The sequence below is a fragment of the Sprattus sprattus genome, assembly GCF_963457725.1.
Source record: "Sprattus sprattus genome assembly, chromosome: 11".
NCBI lineage: Eukaryota > Metazoa > Chordata > Actinopteri > Clupeiformes > Clupeidae > Sprattus > Sprattus sprattus.
In genome coordinates, this window is record NC_137909.1 from 26,873,234 (window position 1) to 26,890,726 (window position 17,493).

The 17,493-nt window shown below is 43.9% G+C and overlaps 3 protein-coding genes and 1 pseudogene across 4 annotated transcripts; all 4 read right to left on the reverse strand.

Moving 5' to 3' along the window:
* Positions 1 to 252: 252 nt before the first annotated feature.
* Positions 253 to 1,829, reverse strand: LOC308372646 (UDP-glucuronosyltransferase 2A1-like; annotated as a pseudogene). Its single transcript has one exon. The product of its transcript is annotated as a UDP-glucuronosyltransferase 2A1-like (transcript).
* Positions 1,830 to 4,682: 2,853 nt separating this feature from the next.
* LOC308372647 (UDP-glucuronosyltransferase 2A1-like) lies at positions 4,683 to 6,257 on the reverse strand (the record flags this gene model as incomplete). Its single annotated transcript, XM_080847896.1, has 1 exon — positions 4,683 to 6,257. The coding sequence occupies one exon, from the start codon at positions 6,255 to 6,257 to the stop codon at positions 4,683 to 4,685; it is 1,575 nt and encodes a 524-aa protein (XP_080704022.1).
* Positions 6,258 to 9,319: 3,062 nt separating this feature from the next.
* Positions 9,320 to 10,891, reverse strand: LOC308372648 (UDP-glucuronosyltransferase 2A1-like; the record flags this gene model as incomplete). Its single annotated transcript, XM_080847897.1, has 1 exon — positions 9,320 to 10,891. One exon carries the CDS (start codon positions 10,889 to 10,891, stop codon positions 9,320 to 9,322), a length of 1,572 nt encoding a protein of 523 aa, XP_080704023.1.
* A 3,510-nt stretch (positions 10,892 to 14,401) lies between these two features.
* On the reverse strand, positions 14,402 to 16,967 carry LOC308372403 (neuronal acetylcholine receptor subunit beta-4-like; the record flags this gene model as incomplete). Its single annotated transcript, XM_080847556.1, has 5 exons — positions 16,820 to 16,967; positions 16,506 to 16,550; positions 16,240 to 16,349; positions 15,076 to 16,099; positions 14,402 to 14,578 (listed from the first exon to the last, which is right to left on the reverse strand). The coding sequence occupies exons 2-5, from the start codon at positions 16,530 to 16,532 to the stop codon at positions 14,402 to 14,404; spliced, it is 1,338 nt and encodes a 445-aa protein (XP_080703682.1). The 5' UTR covers positions 16,533 to 16,550; positions 16,820 to 16,967.
* Between the last annotated feature and the right edge of the window lie 526 nt (positions 16,968 to 17,493).

A 17,493-nucleotide genomic window follows, 5' to 3' on the forward strand; every position in this document is an offset into this window, starting at 1 on the left:
ATAGAAATGTACAATTCTTATAATGTAGAATTAACATATTAGGTGTATAGGCTTATTTGAGATGCAGTCTGGTATGTAACGTTATGGTCTCACATATATAAAATTCATCTAAATCCAACAACCTTTACCATTTTGTAGGTTAAGATAAAAAGTATGCACTCCATCAGTGCTATTGTGACATTATTGGCAGAACAAATTCATAAATTATACTACTTTACTTGACTTTTAAAAACAAAGTGAAAGAAACTAAGATTATTCACATTTGACTTTCTTTTTTTTAGCACAACTGAAAAGCATTTCTTGATAGCCATGAACATAATGAGTAGTAAGAGCAGCAAAGCCATCAGCAGAGTCAGTATGACGTCTATAGAATGATAAGCCATCCAGGACATCCTGAAGGACTGTGTGCGCAGGTGAGGGGCGCCTCCATTCCTCATGACGAACTCTATCCAGAAAATGGCGCGGTCCAGAGGCTTCATGGGCTGGTCATGGTGGATCCTGGAGAGCCTCTGCATGTTCTCCCTGTAGGACGGCTCATACAGCACTGCCCTTAACGCCTCCACAAACACTGCTCTGTCCAGAGTGGCAATGTCCACTACCTTGGCGGTTCCTCTTCTCTCCATTCTGGACAGATTATCAGGCTGATCGAACACTAAGGGAAGGCCAGCTATCGGCACGCCATGGTAGATTGCCTCTTGGACACCATTGGTGCCCCCATGGGCTACAAACACTTTAGTCTTTGGGTGTCCCAGCAGGTCGTTTTGGGGCATCCAGTCCACCAGTAAGGTGTTGTTGCCAAGAGTCGAGGGCTTTGCCCCTTTTTGTCTCCAGATGACCTTTTGGGGAAGCTGAGCAAAAGCCGCCGCAATCTCCTCAGTGATGTCACTAGGGAGCTCTGCAAACAGAGTTCCCAGGGACATGATGATGACCCCATGCTCCCCTGAACTTTGGACAAACTCTTCCAGGTCAACAGGAAGTGGTCTGGCAGGCTTGCATTGGAACCCACTCATATAGACCACATTGGGCATGGTTGGACGTGGAAACTCAAAGGTGAAGTCATTCCTCATGAGCCAGATATCAGCATCCTGGAACAAGGAGAAGTAGTCAACATCAGGACCAAAGAAACGTTTGCAGAAAGCTGTGTAGTGGGGAGCAGTAACGGATGCAATTTGAAATAAACCAAAGGCATATGTCAGCATGTTCTGAACCCTCTGAGAGAAAGTCATCTTGTCTGTCAGCTCAGCTCCTGGGTAGGGGACATAGGAGAGAGGGGAGGGAGCGATGGCAAAGTGGGCCTCGCCATGGACAGTCCACCTCGCGTTAAGCACCAATGGAAGATTGAGACGCCGAGCTAAGAGCACTCCACCTCCTATCCCTGGATCTGTTAGGACGACGTCAAACTTGGCATCTGTGAGCGATTTCATGAGGACCTCGTCTTGAAATATCATTGCCATCATCTCACACATTTGCCGATGCATCTCTGAGAACTTATCGATTACTTCAAACTCAAGCATCAAGCGAGTAAAGAAGAACTTTTGTTCTTTCCGTATATTCAGTAGTCTATTTACAAAGGTGCCAAAGAACTCCTCATCAAAGCCTCCAGAGGTGGGGATGGTGATGGCACTGTAATGGGGAGACTCTTCTTTAATGTACCAGCTGTCTGAGGCTCGCACTACAGTGATGCTGTGGCCTCGGGAGTGCAGCTCCTCAACGATGACCTTCATGTTCACCCAGTGGCTGCCATCTAACGGGAACACCAGCACGTTACCTCCAGAGCTCACAGACAGAGTGACTGACAGCAGCAAGGCTGTCCAGGTGATGTGATGCATCTTCACCAACCTGAAAGAAAGTAAGACAGGCGACCAGTTACTACGTGGCCTGTGAATTTTGTTAATCTTCACGTATTCAAATAGAAAACCAGTTACTGCGTGGCCTGTGAAAATAATGTAAAGCAAGCCCAATTCCTAAAAATCCTCGATGTCAACCCTCAAACAGATGCATACGTGCATACGTGCACATAATCCAGCCTCTCTCTGCCCATGAGCGGTCAATGTGTGAATGCACAGGAGGCAGTTGGCCCAGATGGAGTACCTGGACGGGTACTTAAAGCATTTGCAGTGCAGCTGGCCGGGTTCTGTACAGACAGGTTCAAACTTCCCCTGACCCGGGGACCCACAAACTACCCGTCACTGCCGAAGCACTCCACAGCAATGAAGGACTTCTGTCCAGCCACATTCACTCCCATCACAGCCAAGTGCTTTGAAAGACTGGTGTTAGCCCACCTGAAATCCAGCTTGCTTCTTAAACTGAAACACCATCAGTTTACCTACAAATAACAGAGTTTACTGGGGTTACGGGTCTGACAGAGTTTTTTTTTTTTTAACATGATGTTTGTAACAACAAATACCACAACTAAATTATCTGTTTCACATACTGATATGCTAATCACTACTTTATTTTAACCATTAATTGTACCCTACTGAGTGAGAACTGTTAGTGAATCAGTTTCATCGCTGAATTCTGCCAAACCTGTATTCTACAGTTTAGTAGACATTCGGTTCACACAAAGCTTCTAAGAGCTGTTGAAGGGCAGTGTGGGCTATAGGTAGCTGATTGGGATGCTTTACTTCAAACATCATGTGACAGTCAGAGGCCGATGTGCCTAATGGAGAAGGCCGTGATGTGGGTGTAGAACAGTACTAGGGGAACAGACAGACCTGTACACACAGCAGAACGTCTAAATCAACACTGGGTAGAGAACTGATAGAGGAATTTAATACATTGTTATTCTTCAGAAAATTGTCACAATCATTAATATCGCAAGAGTTGGTTCCTTAATTCAGTACATGTACATTTTCAGATTATAAAATAGATTTATCATTTTCTTTTAAATAATCTGAATAATTTATAATCTGAAATCTTACATGTACTGAATTAAGGAACCAATTCTTGCGATATTAATGATTGTGATACTTTGCTGAAGTGATACATGTTGTTATTGCTGTCAGACACCTACTGATCAGACAAGGGTCAACGTCTTGTCTCAGAATAATGTCCTGTGCCTGCTTATGAAACATGTATTGAGGAACTATATGAACTACACTGGCTGCGCCCAGTTCATCTTTGGAGTTTGTTCATATATTTGGTTGTGACACTCTCCCTCCCTTGCAAAAGATAAAGCGCTGATTGAAATTCTGATTGCTGGTCTCTGTTTCATTAATATTAAGGTCTTGATATAAATGTATCTAACAGAACACAATTGAGGACTGAAATTAAGTTAATGGAATAGGGTTTCCATGATCAGCTGTGGTGGGAAAGGGTAAAAAAAAAACATATAAATAACTGGATAAGAATCATTTGATTCTAAAAAAAAATCCCACACAACTTAATTGGTCAAACATGTTTGTAAAAAGTCAGAAATTTGCCATTGTACTTTTATTCATAGTTTTCATTGGACAGGTAGAAAGTTAAGCAGAACAGGCACCACTGTTTTAAAATGTATTAAGAAGGTGAAGGTACAGTATATAAACACTTTTTATTAGTGTGTTAAGAATGTCTCATGTAAAGGCAGATTTGTGACATAAGTAAAGGTAGATTAACACTTGTTACGGAAAAAAAATCCATTTAAAAGAGATTAAGATTTTTGGAAAATTAAAGTAACACTTGACCAAATGCATTCACTATGAATAACACTCAACATATGTACAAAAGCCAAGCACATGAGTAACTGTCAGTGTAGTACACAGTTTAATACAAAATTTCCTCAGAGAGTACTTCAAAGTTATTAAACCTGATCTGCTGTTATTTTTTAACCATCTTCCCTATCAAGAGCACTTATAGAGAGCTGAGATGTACATGTACGTATATCAGTTTTAGTGACCATTTTGTCTAATCTCTTTTTAGGTAGCCTACTGCCTACCGAAACGATGCTATGTGTGTGTAAGCACGTCTCTAACAGCACAAAGGTGAGCATGGAAGACTGCATGTGTATTCAGTGTTACACTCACCCAGCAGAGGTCAGCTCCACCAGGAGATTGCTCCAGCACTATGAGGAGTCAGACTGAAGAGTCTTATTCAGGATGAACTGCAGTCCTTAAGCCAAAACTACACGAGAATCTCTGTGAACTGGGTGCACAAAAACCCTCCTACTTTTACTGTAAGTGCACAAAAGTAAAAACCCTCCACTGGGTGTCCGCTGTGTAATGACCGCTGGATCTTGTTGCAGTTACTGGGGATAACATGTCCAAAGTCCACAAACTCCTGCACTGCTGTGTTCGACTCACACGGGCAGGCTGTTATCTGATACCAAAGGCAAAGAAGGTGGGAATTCTCTAGGAAAACACATGACTGCAGAGTGCCTCTAGGAGGAGGAGGGCACAAACCAGTAGCTGCATGTTTCTGATGAAGGGAGGCAACTATAGCATGTAAACACAAAGGGATATTTGCAACTTTTTATTTACCAACATCAACTACCACTGATCTAAACACACGTCTCTCCCAAACAGAGTAGAGCAGAGATAAATTACCAAGCTTCCTTGCGCACTGCATTACAGGCACTGACAGTAAATGTGGACAATACAAAACTCAGTGTTACCTTTTTGAGGGCTTAGATAAAAATATACACAAACTTACTTTATGAGTGCTATTGTGATATTTTATAGTAGAAAACTGAAAAAATATTGCTATTCACATTTGACTTTCTTTTTGAATAAAACTGAAAAGCATTTCTTGATGGCCATGAACATAATTAATACTAAGAGCAGCAACGCCATCAGCAGAGTCAGTATGACGTCTATAGAATGATAAGCCATCCAGGACATCCTGAAGGATTGTGTGCGCAGGTGAGGGGCGCCTCCATTCCTCATGACGAACTCAATCCAGAAAATAGCGCGGTCCAGAGGCTTCATGGGCTGGTCATGGTGGATCCTGGAGAGCCTCTGCATGTTCTCCCTGTAGGACGGCTCATACAACACTGCCCTTAACGCCTCCACAAACACTGCTCTGTCCAGAGTGGCAATGTCCAATACCTTGGCGGTTCCTCTTGCCTCCATTCTGGACAGATTATCAGGCTGATCAAACATCAGAGGCAGGCCAACTATCGGAACACCATGGTAGATTGCCTCTTGGACACCATTGGTGCCCCCATGGGCTACAAACACTTTAGTCTTTGGGTGTCCCAGCAGGTCATTTTGGGGCATCCAGTCCACCAGTAACGTGTTGTTGCCAAGAGTCAAGGGCTTTGCCCCTTTATGTCTCCAGATGACCTTTTGGGGAAGCTGAGCAAAAGCCGCAGCAATCTCCTCAGTGATGTCACTAGGGAGCTCTGCAAACAGAGTTCCAAGGGACATGATGATGACCCCATGCTCCCCTGAACTTTGGACAAACTCTTCCAGGTCAACAGGAAGTGGTCTGGCAGGCTTGCATTGGAACCCACTCATATAGACCACATTGGGCATGGTTGGACGTGGAAACTCAAAGGTGAAGTCATTCCTCATGAGCCAAATATCAGCATCCTGGAACAAGGAGAAGTAGTCAACATCAGGACCAAAGAACCGTTTGCAGAAAGCTGTGTAGTGGGGAGCAACCATAATTTGCATCTGAAATAAACTAAATGCATATGTCAGCATGTTCTGAACTCTCTGAGAGAAAGTCATCTTGTCTGTCAGCTCAGCTCCTGGGTAGGGGACATAGGAGAGAGGGGAGGGAGCAATGGCATAGTGGGCCTCGCCATGGACAGTCCACCTCACGTTTAACACCAACGGAAGACTGAGACGTCGAGCTAAGAGTACTCCCCCTCCCATTGCTGGATCTGTTAGGACGACGTCAAACTTGGCATCTGTGAGCGATTTCATGAGGACCTCGTCTTGAAACATCATTGCCATCATCTCACTCATTTGCCGATGCCATCCTGAAAACACGTCTATTGCTTCAAAGTCGAGCATCAAGCGACTCCAGAAGAACTTTTGGTCTTTGCGTATATTCAGCAATCTTGTCAATAAGGTGCCAAAGAACTCCTCCTTGACGCCTCCAGTTGTGGGGATGGTGATGGCACTGTAATAGGGAGACTCCTCTTTAATGTACCAGCCTACTGAGGCTCGCACTACAGTGATGCTGTGGCCTCGGGAGTGCAGCTCCTCAACGAGAACCTTCATGTTCACCCAGTGGCTGCCATCTACTGGGAACACCAGCACGTTACCTCCAGAGCTCACAGACAGAGTGACTGACAGCAGCAAGGCTGTCCAGGTGATGTGATGCATCTTCACCAACCTGAAAAGGAAATAAGACAGGCGACCAGTTACTACGTGGCCTGTGAATAGTGTTAATCTTCAATGATTCAAATAAAAAAACAGTCAATGGCCTGTGAATATAATATAAAGCATGCTAAGCTAAGACCAATTCCACAAATCCTAGACTAAACAATGCGGTGAAACTGGAGGGGCGTGCCATTTTCAGAGCTGGTAAAGTATCAGCAGCCATCAGGTAAAGGTAAGGGCGGTGGCTTATGCATACGTGCACAAAACACAGTGCAGTGACGTCACTGCTGTCACTCATTGTGGAGCACCTGTCAAGAGACCAGCCTCTCTCTGCCCATGAGGGGTGAATGTGGGTATGCACAGCAGGCAGTTGGCCCAGATGGAGTACCTGGATACTAAGAGCTAGGGTTGCAAAATTCCGGGAATATTCAAAGTTGGAAACTTTCCATGGGAAAGTCATAGGTTTACGTTTCTGACAGACAACTCCATTCAGGGTCCAGCTGAGCTAGGTTTGTTTAGTCTTGTTTTCAACTAAATTGAAGTTCCTTGTTAAAGGCTAACTTTTGCAAAAGAAATTGTGAAAAAATTCCAAACTTCCCAATCTTAACTTCCCATGGAAAGTTTCCAGAAATGTTCCGCCCTTTCGCAACTCTACTCGGAGCATTTCCAGGCTCTGTACAGACATGTTCAATTGCACTTTTGTACATTTATTCATGGTTTTTATTGGACAGATAGAAAGGGAAGCAGAGTGGACACCACTGTATCAAAATGTGTTAAGAATGTGAAAAAGGTGAAGGTAGATTAATACTTGTTTCTAATAAAACAATACATTTAAAATAGATTAACCTTTTACTTTCATAAAAGTATTCATTCACTTTAAATAGCACTCAATATATGTACAAAAGCCAAGCACATGAGTAACTAATTAATCAAAAATGTCCTCCGAGAGTACTTCATAGTTATCATACCTGATCTGCTGTTATTTTTTAAACCATCATTCCGATCAGGAGCAGTTATGGAGAGTTCTGACATCTTTTCAGGTAGCCTACTGCCTGCCGAAATGTTGTATGTGTGTGTAAGCACGTCTTGAACAGCACACAGGTGAGCATGGAAGACTGCATGTGTATTCAGTTTAACACTCACCCAGCAGAGGTCAGCTCCAGCCGGAGATTGCTCCAGCACTATCAGGAGTCAGACTGAAGAGTCTTATTCAGGATGAACTGTAGTCTTTTAGCCAAAACTACACAGGAATCTCTGTCAAATCGGTGCACAAAAACCCTCCTACTTTTAAGTGCACAAAAGTATAAACCCTCAACTGGGTGCCGGCTGTGTAATGACCTCGCCTTGTTGCAGTTACTGGGGAAAACATGTCCACATGTCCGATCTCCTGCACTGCTGCGTTCGACTCACACGGGCAGGCTGTTATCTGATACCAAAGGCAAAGAAAGTGGAAATTCTCAAGGAAAACACATGACTGCAGAGTGCCTCTAGTAGGAGGAGGGCACAAACCAGTAGCTGCATGTTTCTGATGGAGAGAGGCAACTATAGCATGTAAACAGGAAGTGATATTTGCAACTCTTCCACATATATTACCACTGGTCTAAATACACGTCAACCCTTAACAGAGTATAGTAGAGATGCTTTACCAACATCTAGTACCACTGATCTTAACACACGTCTCTCCTAAACAGTAGAGTAGAGCAGGGGTTTTCAAAGTGGGTGCCGCGGCACCCTGGGGTGACGTGACACATGCTCAGGGGTGCCGTGGAATGGCCCAAGGCTTGATCATTTAATATATATCAATTTCAAAATGTATTTTATTGTAATTATATCAATTAACAAAATGTATTTGCAGCACAAACAACAATAGGCTACAGTTTACAGTTGATTCAGGGCGTAACATCAACAACAGCTCTCTCGTTGGCTTTGTTCGTTATTCCGTATTGACAGCAGATGGAGGAGTGAAGGTAGGCGCAATGGATACATTTTTAAACAGAGTGCATCCATCTCCACAGTAACAGACATCGGAATCGAATTTAGCAAATAGAAAAGTGAGCCATTATAACGACCCGTACCTCCATGTTCACTTAGTGTGGCGAGTTCTGCAGGGAGACGTTGGCTAATGCAGCCATGGTGCCTAGCAAGTTGGCAAGGCACCTGGAGACCAAGCATCCGACACACCAGAACAAAGACTAGAATATTTTGAAAGACTTAAAACACAGAATACCACACAGAGCGAACGCTTTCTACCGTGCGTATGTCTGAGAAGGCACAAAAGGCTAGTTTTTTAAGTGCCGAGTTGCTTGCTAAATCTAAAAAGCACACACTCTGAAAACACGATCAAACGTCGCATTGATGATATGTTGGAGAACATGGAATCTTACTGAGTGAGAAACTACGGCTAAGGGGGACATTTGCGCTTCAAATAGACAAGTCCACTGATGCTAGTGGCCTTTGCCAGCTGATCGCTAACGTGAGATACAGTATGTGGATGAGGACAAATTTACAGAGAACTTTATTTTGCAAAGAACTGGACAACCATGCTAAACTTAATGGGACACATGTGCCCGTCTTTGACTGCAGAGTTTGTTAATTGTGGACAGTGCAACACCTGAGGGCAAAGGCTGTCAGTTGAACAGGACCTCCGTGTTGCACTGTCCACAATCCCTCCTACACCTGAGGCAAAGGCTGTCAGTTGAACAGGACCTCCGTGTTGCACTAAATCAAATGGCATAAAGTACAAATATGACATAGATAATAGGGGTGCCGTGGATGGAGAGAGATATGTTTAGAGGTGCCGTGAGCCAGAAAAGTTTGGGAACCACTGGAGTAGAGATTAATTACCAACATCTCCTACTACTGGTTTAAACACACGTTTCCCCTAAACAGAGTACAGTAGAGATGCTTTACCAATTGTCCTTGCACACTGCATTACAGGCACTGACAGTAAATATGGACAATGCAAAACTCAGTGTTACCATTTTGTGGGCTTAGATAAATATATACATGAACTTACTTTATGAGTGCTATTGTGATATTTTTAGTAGAAAACTGAAAAAATATTGCTATTCCCATTTGACTTTCTTTTTGAATAAAACTGAAACGCATTTCTTGATGACCAGGAACATAATTATCACTAAGAGCAGCAACGCCATCAGCAGAGTCAGCATGACGTCTATAGAATGATAAGCCATCCAGGACATCCTGAAGGACTGTGTGCGCAGGTGAGGGGCGCCTCCATGCCTCATGACGAACTCTATCCAGAAAATGGCGCGGCCCAGAGGCTTCATGGGCTGGTCATGGTGGATCCTGGAGAGCCTCTGCATGTTCTCCCTGTAAGACGGCTCATACAGCACTGCCCTTAACGCCTCCACAAACACTGCTCTGTCCAGAGTGGCAATGTCCACTACCTTAGTGGTTCCTCTAACCACCATTCTGGACAGATTATCAGGCTGATCAAACATCAGAGGCAGGCCCACTATCGGGACCCCATGGTAGATTGCCTCTTGGACACCATTGGTGCCCCCATGGGCTACAAACACTTTAGTCTTTGGGTGTCCCAGCAGGTCATTTTGGGGCATCCAGTCCACTAGTAAGGTGTTGTTGCCAAGAGTCGAGGGCTTTGCCCCTTTATGTCTCCAGATGACCTTTTGGGGAAGCTGAGCAAAAGCCGCCGCAATCTCCTCAGTGATGTCACTAGGGAGCTCTGCAAGGAAACTACCCAGGGACATGATGATGACCCCATGCTCCCCTGAACTTTGGACAAACTCTTCCAGGTCAACAGGAAGTGTTCTGGCAGGCCTGCATTGGAACCCACTCATGTACACCACATTAGGCATGGTTGGACGTGGAAACTCAAAGGTGAAGTCATTCCTCATGAGCCAGATATCAGCATCCTGGAACAAGGAGAAGTAGTCAACATCAGGACCAAAGTAACGATGGCTCAGAGAGGCGTAGTGGGGAGCAACATTCATTGCAATCTGAGATGAAGCAAAGATGAACGTCATCATGTTCTGAACTCTCTGAGAGAACGCCATCTTGTCTGTCAGCTCCAGTCCTGGGTAGGGGACATAGGAGGGCGGAGACGGAGCGATGGCAAAGTGTCCCTCACCATGGGCCGTCCACCTCGCGTTAAGCACTAGAGGGAGACTGAGACGTCGGGCCAAGAACACCCCACCACCTAACCCTGGATCAGTCAGGACGACGTCAAACTTGCCATCCGTGAGGGATTTCATGAGAGCCTCATCTTCAAACATCATAGTGGTCAGGTCACAAATCTTTCGATGCATCTCTGTGAACTTTTCCATTGCTTCAAACTCAACCATTATTCGACTCCAGAACTGCTGTTGTCTCTTAATGTGCACAAGTCTCTTCACAAAGGCGCCAAATAACTCCTGATCATAGCCTCCAGGGGATGGGATGGTGATGGCACTGTAATGGGGAGACTCCTCTTTAATGTACCAGCTGTCTGAGGCTCGCACTACAGTAATGCTGTGGCCTCGGGAGTGCAGCTCCTCAACGATGACCTTCATGTTCACCCAGTGGCTGCCATCTAACGGGAACACCAGCACTTTACCTCCAGAACTCACAGACAGAGTGACTGACAGCAGCAAGGCTGTCCAAGTGATGTGATGCATCTTCACCGACCTGAAAGGAAATAAGACAGATGACCAGTTACTACATGGCCTGAGAACAAATACAGTTTTTCTCGATTGTTTAAGCACGATTTTGATTTTTTTTTCAAAACAATACACACAATAAGCACAACAAGACACCTAATTAGCAAAACACCTCAGTTCCTTTGCAAAATGAAACACTATACACTTATTTATAAAAAACACATATTTTGTTACCATATGAAACACACATGTTGCATATGACTTAATTCTGTTTGTACCAGTTACCCACTGCTGTTGCAAACTTAAAACCCTTTTCGCAATTCTACTTCTCAGTGATCAGAGTAGTGTAAGTGAAGTACACAGAGAAAGTGCAAATAAACAATAAATTCACCAAACACCAGACAAGACCAATACTGCAGACTGATGAAAATATAATGTATTTTTCTCCATATACCCAAATGAGTCAACATAGAGAATCACAACAAAACATGTCCCACTTTTCATGCTACTACAGTAGTGTGCATAACACTGTAAGCTCAGCAAATATTAGACAATTGTAAAATTCTGTATACAGTACAGGTTACAATTACAGTGAAAGAAAAGAAAAAAGAGCTGAAAAAAACTGAAAATACAGTACAGATAGAAGTTGTTTCATTTGAATCTGATGTCTTTTCAGAATGCTTGCCAGTGTTGACTGAGAGACCTGATGGACATATTTGAAATTGGCATGGTCAACGATAATGTTGGCTTGAATTTCTCTGACCCTGATAGCATTATTGGCCAAAACCATGTTTATGATCTCTCTCTTGTTCTTGTGTGAATATGGACCCACTTCCTCCTTTCAAATGAATCTGATAAATTTGGTCCTCTTCTTCTTTGAGCAAGTTTTCCTCCTGCTTCAGGTCTCCGCCTCTTCCTCCTTCTCCTCCTCCATGGATTCCCCCTCTCAACCTCACTCTTCTTCTTCTGACTCTTTCCATTTTGGTTGAAGACAGGTGAACTCACCTGCTGCATTTCTATAACCTGTTTGCTGTGTCTACGATAAAGCAATCATGTGTTTGCGCACTTGATGGCTGTGTTTTACCAATGGCTCATACTGTAGGTGTGGTCATTTGACAGTCAGTGTTTTGGATTAAGTGACATCTAGATATACTTGTCTAATGTAACAGGTGTGTTTAGTGTTTTGCAAATTACTGTGTGTAATATTTTACAAAAAGTGTGACATTGTGCTTACAGTGGTGCAAATCCGGGCCGATGTTTTGCTCCTTGAGTGTAAGGTTAGATAATTGCCAATTTTGTGGGAAAAAATAAATATATAAATAAACTTACTTTATGACTGCTATCGTGATATTTTTAGTAGAAAACTTAAGAAGTATTGTTATGGACATTTGACTTACTTTTTTAATGAAACTGGAAAGCATTTATATCTATATTTTTGGTTTATCTCTTAATATCGATCTCTGCAGATTTGGCCTCCCACTTACAAACTCGCCATTTCATTGATGTATATGAGTCAACAATATTAAACAGTTCACTGAATCTCACTGAATGTGAAGAAACCTGGCACTTATCATGGCGCCCTTTAGCATACTTGGTAAGATGTTGTGTGTTGGCGTTGCGTGTGTCTATTTGTTCCTCAGGGTCCCACGGTGACCACTCCACTGCCCGTCGATTGGCTATGAAAATTAGTCGCTGGTGATAGCTGGTGTAATTCCTACTTTTGAATTAAAACCCTGCGAAATAATGAGCTTGCTAACCTCATAGTTATAAAAACTAGTTAGTTACAGTTTGCGAAATAAACAAAAACGTCCGTGAAGCAGCCAGCCCCTTGAGGACAGGATAGCAGACGTGAAAGTGATTTGAAGTGTAGCTCTCACCCTGCAGAGGCCAGCCTGTAGCCTACTGAGAAGAGTCCGTTGGGAGAGAGGCCTGAACTTTTGAGAGTTTTTCAGGATGAATTGTATTAATGACTTAAACTGAACTACACGAAAACCTCCGCCCCCCACTTGTTTTTCATTGACGGAAGTACAGCCCTCCCCTGTTTAGCCTACCAGTCAGTCTGTAATGACCAGGCGCTTCCTGCGGGAATGGTTTCAAACACGTCCGGGAATTGTCTGCGCTGATGCTTCAGGTACACTAATCCCTGACGCAGATATTCTGCACGAAAGCGGTTGAACAGGCTCTGTGACAGGCTCTGACGAGATATTCGCCGAATGTAATGTAGGTAAATGATGGCAACTCGAAAAGAGATAAAACACAGGTCGCTATAAAACTTCAGGTTTCTCATCAGTCACGAGAATAGCCTACATTAAGTTTAAAAACCCATGTTTTGAATCAGTGAGAGCAGAATGAGTGAAACGACTGAAATCGAAAACGCTTTTTAGATTAAATGTTCAATATTTACTTTCTTATTTCCATCGTTTGTTCGTGCTGATCTGATCACATCATGTGGGTTTACAGGGGAGAATACTACTGGAAATAACAGGGCTGCAAATATAGCCTACAAGACATTTGTAATACCAAATTTACTCCTACAACCCAACAATCTATGCATTCAGGTCATGATAGAATTCACCGATGAAATCAGAATGAGCTAGATTAAGTGTACAATTTTACCGTGCTTCATTTTATACATTGGACAAGTTTTCCCGTAAATTCACCGCACAGCTTTATCACCATATTTATTTTTCTATCAAAATAAACCTTCATACATGTCAGCTATAATTGATATCATATTTTAGTTGCAGTAAGCTATTACTTGACTGATTTATACTTGTGTAACCTTTTGTGTTGGGTTCGTTTAGGTGTGAAATCCTTACTTATTAGACGAACTGGAGGGAGACAAGGATGCCTTTGAACAGTTTAATGGATCACTTCTCACTCTTTCACTTTCCACACTCTAACGTCACTTCCTGACCCTTCAAAGCATATCATGTCAACATCCAATCACATTGATGAGTTTCCAGTAAATTAACTAAACAGAGAAGTCATAGATGGACTAAATGTTATTTATAAATCCCCAGCTTAGATATAACTTCTAATTCAATTGACCTTCCAACATAATAGAAAATGATCCAGCTTACACCTGTTTTGGGGAGAGAACCATCAATGAAGTGTAAAGAAAATACAAAATCATATGACTCAGGATTTTACCAACAAGTGTATCTATATAGATTAGTACATTTGCTACTTGCATGTTATCAGATGATGCAGTTATTTCCCACAGATATGCCTCATGTGAGCGTTCAGGTCAATCTTGTTTGCTTTGCTTGCTCAGAGGAAAACAAACACTCCCAAGCACACGCAAGTTTGACAAAGAATGCTGGGCAAACAATTTGTCATTATTGTCAACAAAATGGGAAAGGTGGTACTTATTTTACATAATAACCCTAAGTGTAATAGCTCTCGTAATAACTCAATGTAAAATGGTATGAATTCTGTAATTGTTCCCACATTTAGTCAACTTTTCACCACAGAAGTCTCCAGAGTTGTGCACCAGTATGCCTACGTATGTCTGACTACGCAAGGCTAGGTTTCCTCAGACGTGCTGTCGGTCCAGTCACTGGTCAACTGAAGAGGGTCGATGTGCGGCTGGGAGAAGGGCTGCAGGAATAGGCCCAGGGTTCCTGCCACACACACGATCACGAAGACCCACAGTAAGAGGCGATCCACCACCATCGCCACGTACTTCCAGTCCTGGATGACCTGGAGAGTTTGGATAACAGGAGAAGGAATCTCGCTCAGTAAGAGCAGTGTTGAGACGTGTCAGTATAACGGTAGCCAGTGAGTACTTATGAAACACACCAAAAAGGTTCCTGGCTCAGTATGGTGCACAAAGGTTCCTGGGTCAGTATAGTACACAAAGGTTCCCGAGTCAATATAGTACAGAAAGGTTCTGAGCATGTTTCATATCAACTCCATCTATCTGCTCTATCAGTGAAATGCGTGAGACAGAGCCCGTAAAGCTGGACACACAAAATCATCTGTGTACTAATTGTATGTATCTATGTTTTATTCATTCTTTTGATCATGTTATCATGAAACTTAAAAATCCAAGTATGGACCTCATGTGTAACAACAAAACTTTTTCAGTTTTTGAATCCTTAATATTTAGTTTTATCAAAAGTTCAACTCCTCACTGGCAAGTAGTTTTGAGACTTGGAACCTGTCAGGACATCTCTTTCTCATCTCAAGGAACTTACCAACTCGTCCTCCTCATCCCCGACCAAACGATCAGAAATAAACTGGATACCCTCTAGAGCCTTATCTAATGTAGGGTTCTGATCAGGCTTTCCACGCTGCGGCGGACGTCTGGTTCTCTTAATCGGTTCTCCGGCAAACCCTGAGTACCTCCGCATGTCGTCATAGCTGCGGTCCTGGGCATCCACCTCAGTGGCGGAGCTGAGCGAATCAGACCACGAGCTGGAGGATGTGGTGCTCGCCGAGTCCCACGAATCCTTCTCTGTCCCGGGCGCTGCGGGACTACCCTTCTGGGCCCTCTGCGTCCGGAGACGCTGTTTAGCAGTGTAGTTCTCTGGGCGTTCCATAAAGAGCAGAGCTGGGAGGCTGACCAGGAACAGCTGCTTGACCCAGTGGGGCATGGTGTGGGTGCTGGGGGCGCGATGGTGCAGGTTCAGCACGCACACACTGGAGATGATTGAGAAGGTCACCAGCACCATGGTGAAGGTCAGGTACTTCCCGATAAGGGGCACGTCCAGGGACGTGGGCGGGACGATCTTCGAGATGAGCAGGAGGAACACGGTGAGGGCCAGCAGCACGGAGATGCAGAGGGTGATCTTTTCCGCACAGTCAGACGGCAGGTAGAAGACCAGGATGGCCAAGGCCGTGATGAGCGCGCACGGGATGATGAGGTTGATGGTGTAGAACAGGGGCTTCCTCTGGATGATGAAGTCGTAGGTTATGTCAACATAGGTGGGGTCGGTGGGCTTCGTTGTGCGCCTCCCGGGCAAGGCCAGGATGTCCCACTCTCCACTGGGGGTGAAGTCGTCCATGGCGGCCATCCTGTCTCGGAGGACCATGTCGATCTCCGTGTGGTCGTATGTCCAGGAACGGAACTTGAGGGTGCAGTTTTGCCTGTCGAAAGGGAAGTGCTTGACCTCGATCCTGCACGCGCTCTTATAAATGGCGGGAGGCAGCCAGTACACCAGTCCGCTGGCAAACACAATTGCATTGGTGAAGACCCTTACCTCATACTCTCCATCCGCACTGGGAGGGAAGAAACGGAGAAACATAGTATGAAGTATGTTCATATAAGTATGAAGAACAAGTAAGTATGTTCAAAAAAGTATGAAGAACAAGCAACCAGATACAATTTCAATACAATGAAAGTACTCGATGTAACGTACTTGTTGTAAAGAACAACATCAGGCAGCCATAAATGCTTAGAGGGCACTCTGAGTTTTGTGATTCCTTCATACTTAGAGGGGTCCCATGTAAGTCTGAAGTCCTGCCAGCTCTAATACAAATGAACCATTAGCATTCCACAGTTGGCAGGTTAGTATGACATACAGATCATTTCTCATCAGAAGAGTAGGTTATTGAAAAATGATTTAACATTAGCTTTTAGGAAATAAGGTAACATTGAAATGCTAATTAATAGCAAAATGCAAACCTGAGTGAGCCAGACACTGGTTACCATGATTTGTTCTCTTTCATTCTACAGATTAAAAACAATAGAAGAACAGCAGGAAACTGACACGTTAAAATCAACAGACACTGAAATTGACACCTACTAAAACCAATACATTAAATATAAGAAATTGAAATACACTGAAATAACCCAACGTTCACAAATGTAACACGCCCTTTTTTAACGCCCATTTTGTAGCTGTTCTTTCCATCATTACAATCGCCTTCCAAACTCAACCTTGCATGAAAATTAAGGACGTCAGAAGGAAGGCGAGGGAGGTCACCGTGGCAACTTACCACACTGATCAGCTGTGCCAGAGACACCTGCAGGCTGACAGTCACCCTCTCGCTGTGGTTGGCAGCAGGTCGGATGAGCTTGCTGTAGCGATCTCCACCTAGAAGCCAGTCTATGAGGCGCTCCTCTGCACTCTGGCCACCTGGAGTACAAACACCTGGGTGACAGTCACCTGTATGTGCTGTTACACACCTGTATGTCAGTCACCTGTATGTGCTACTGCTGTTACAAACCTGTATGTCAGTCACCTGTATGTGCTGTTACAGACCTGTGTGTCAGTCACCTGTATGTGCTGTTACAGACCTGTGTGTCAGTCACCTGTATGTGCTGTTACAGACCTGTGTGTCAGTCACCTGTATGTGCTGTTAAACAACTGTCTGTCAGTTACCTGTATGTGCTGTAACACAACTGTCTGTCAGTCACCTGTATGCGCTGTTAAAAAACTGTCTGTCAGTCACCTGTATGTGCTGTTACACACCTGTCTGTCAGTCACCTATATGTGCTGTTAAACAACTGTCTGTCAGTCACCTGTATGTGCTGTTACAGACCTGTCTGTCAGTCACCTGTATGTGCTGTTACAGACCTGTCTGTCAGTCACCTGTATGTGCTGTTACAGACCTGTGTGTCAGTCACCTGTATGTGCTGTTACAGACCTGTGTGTCAGTCACCTGTATGT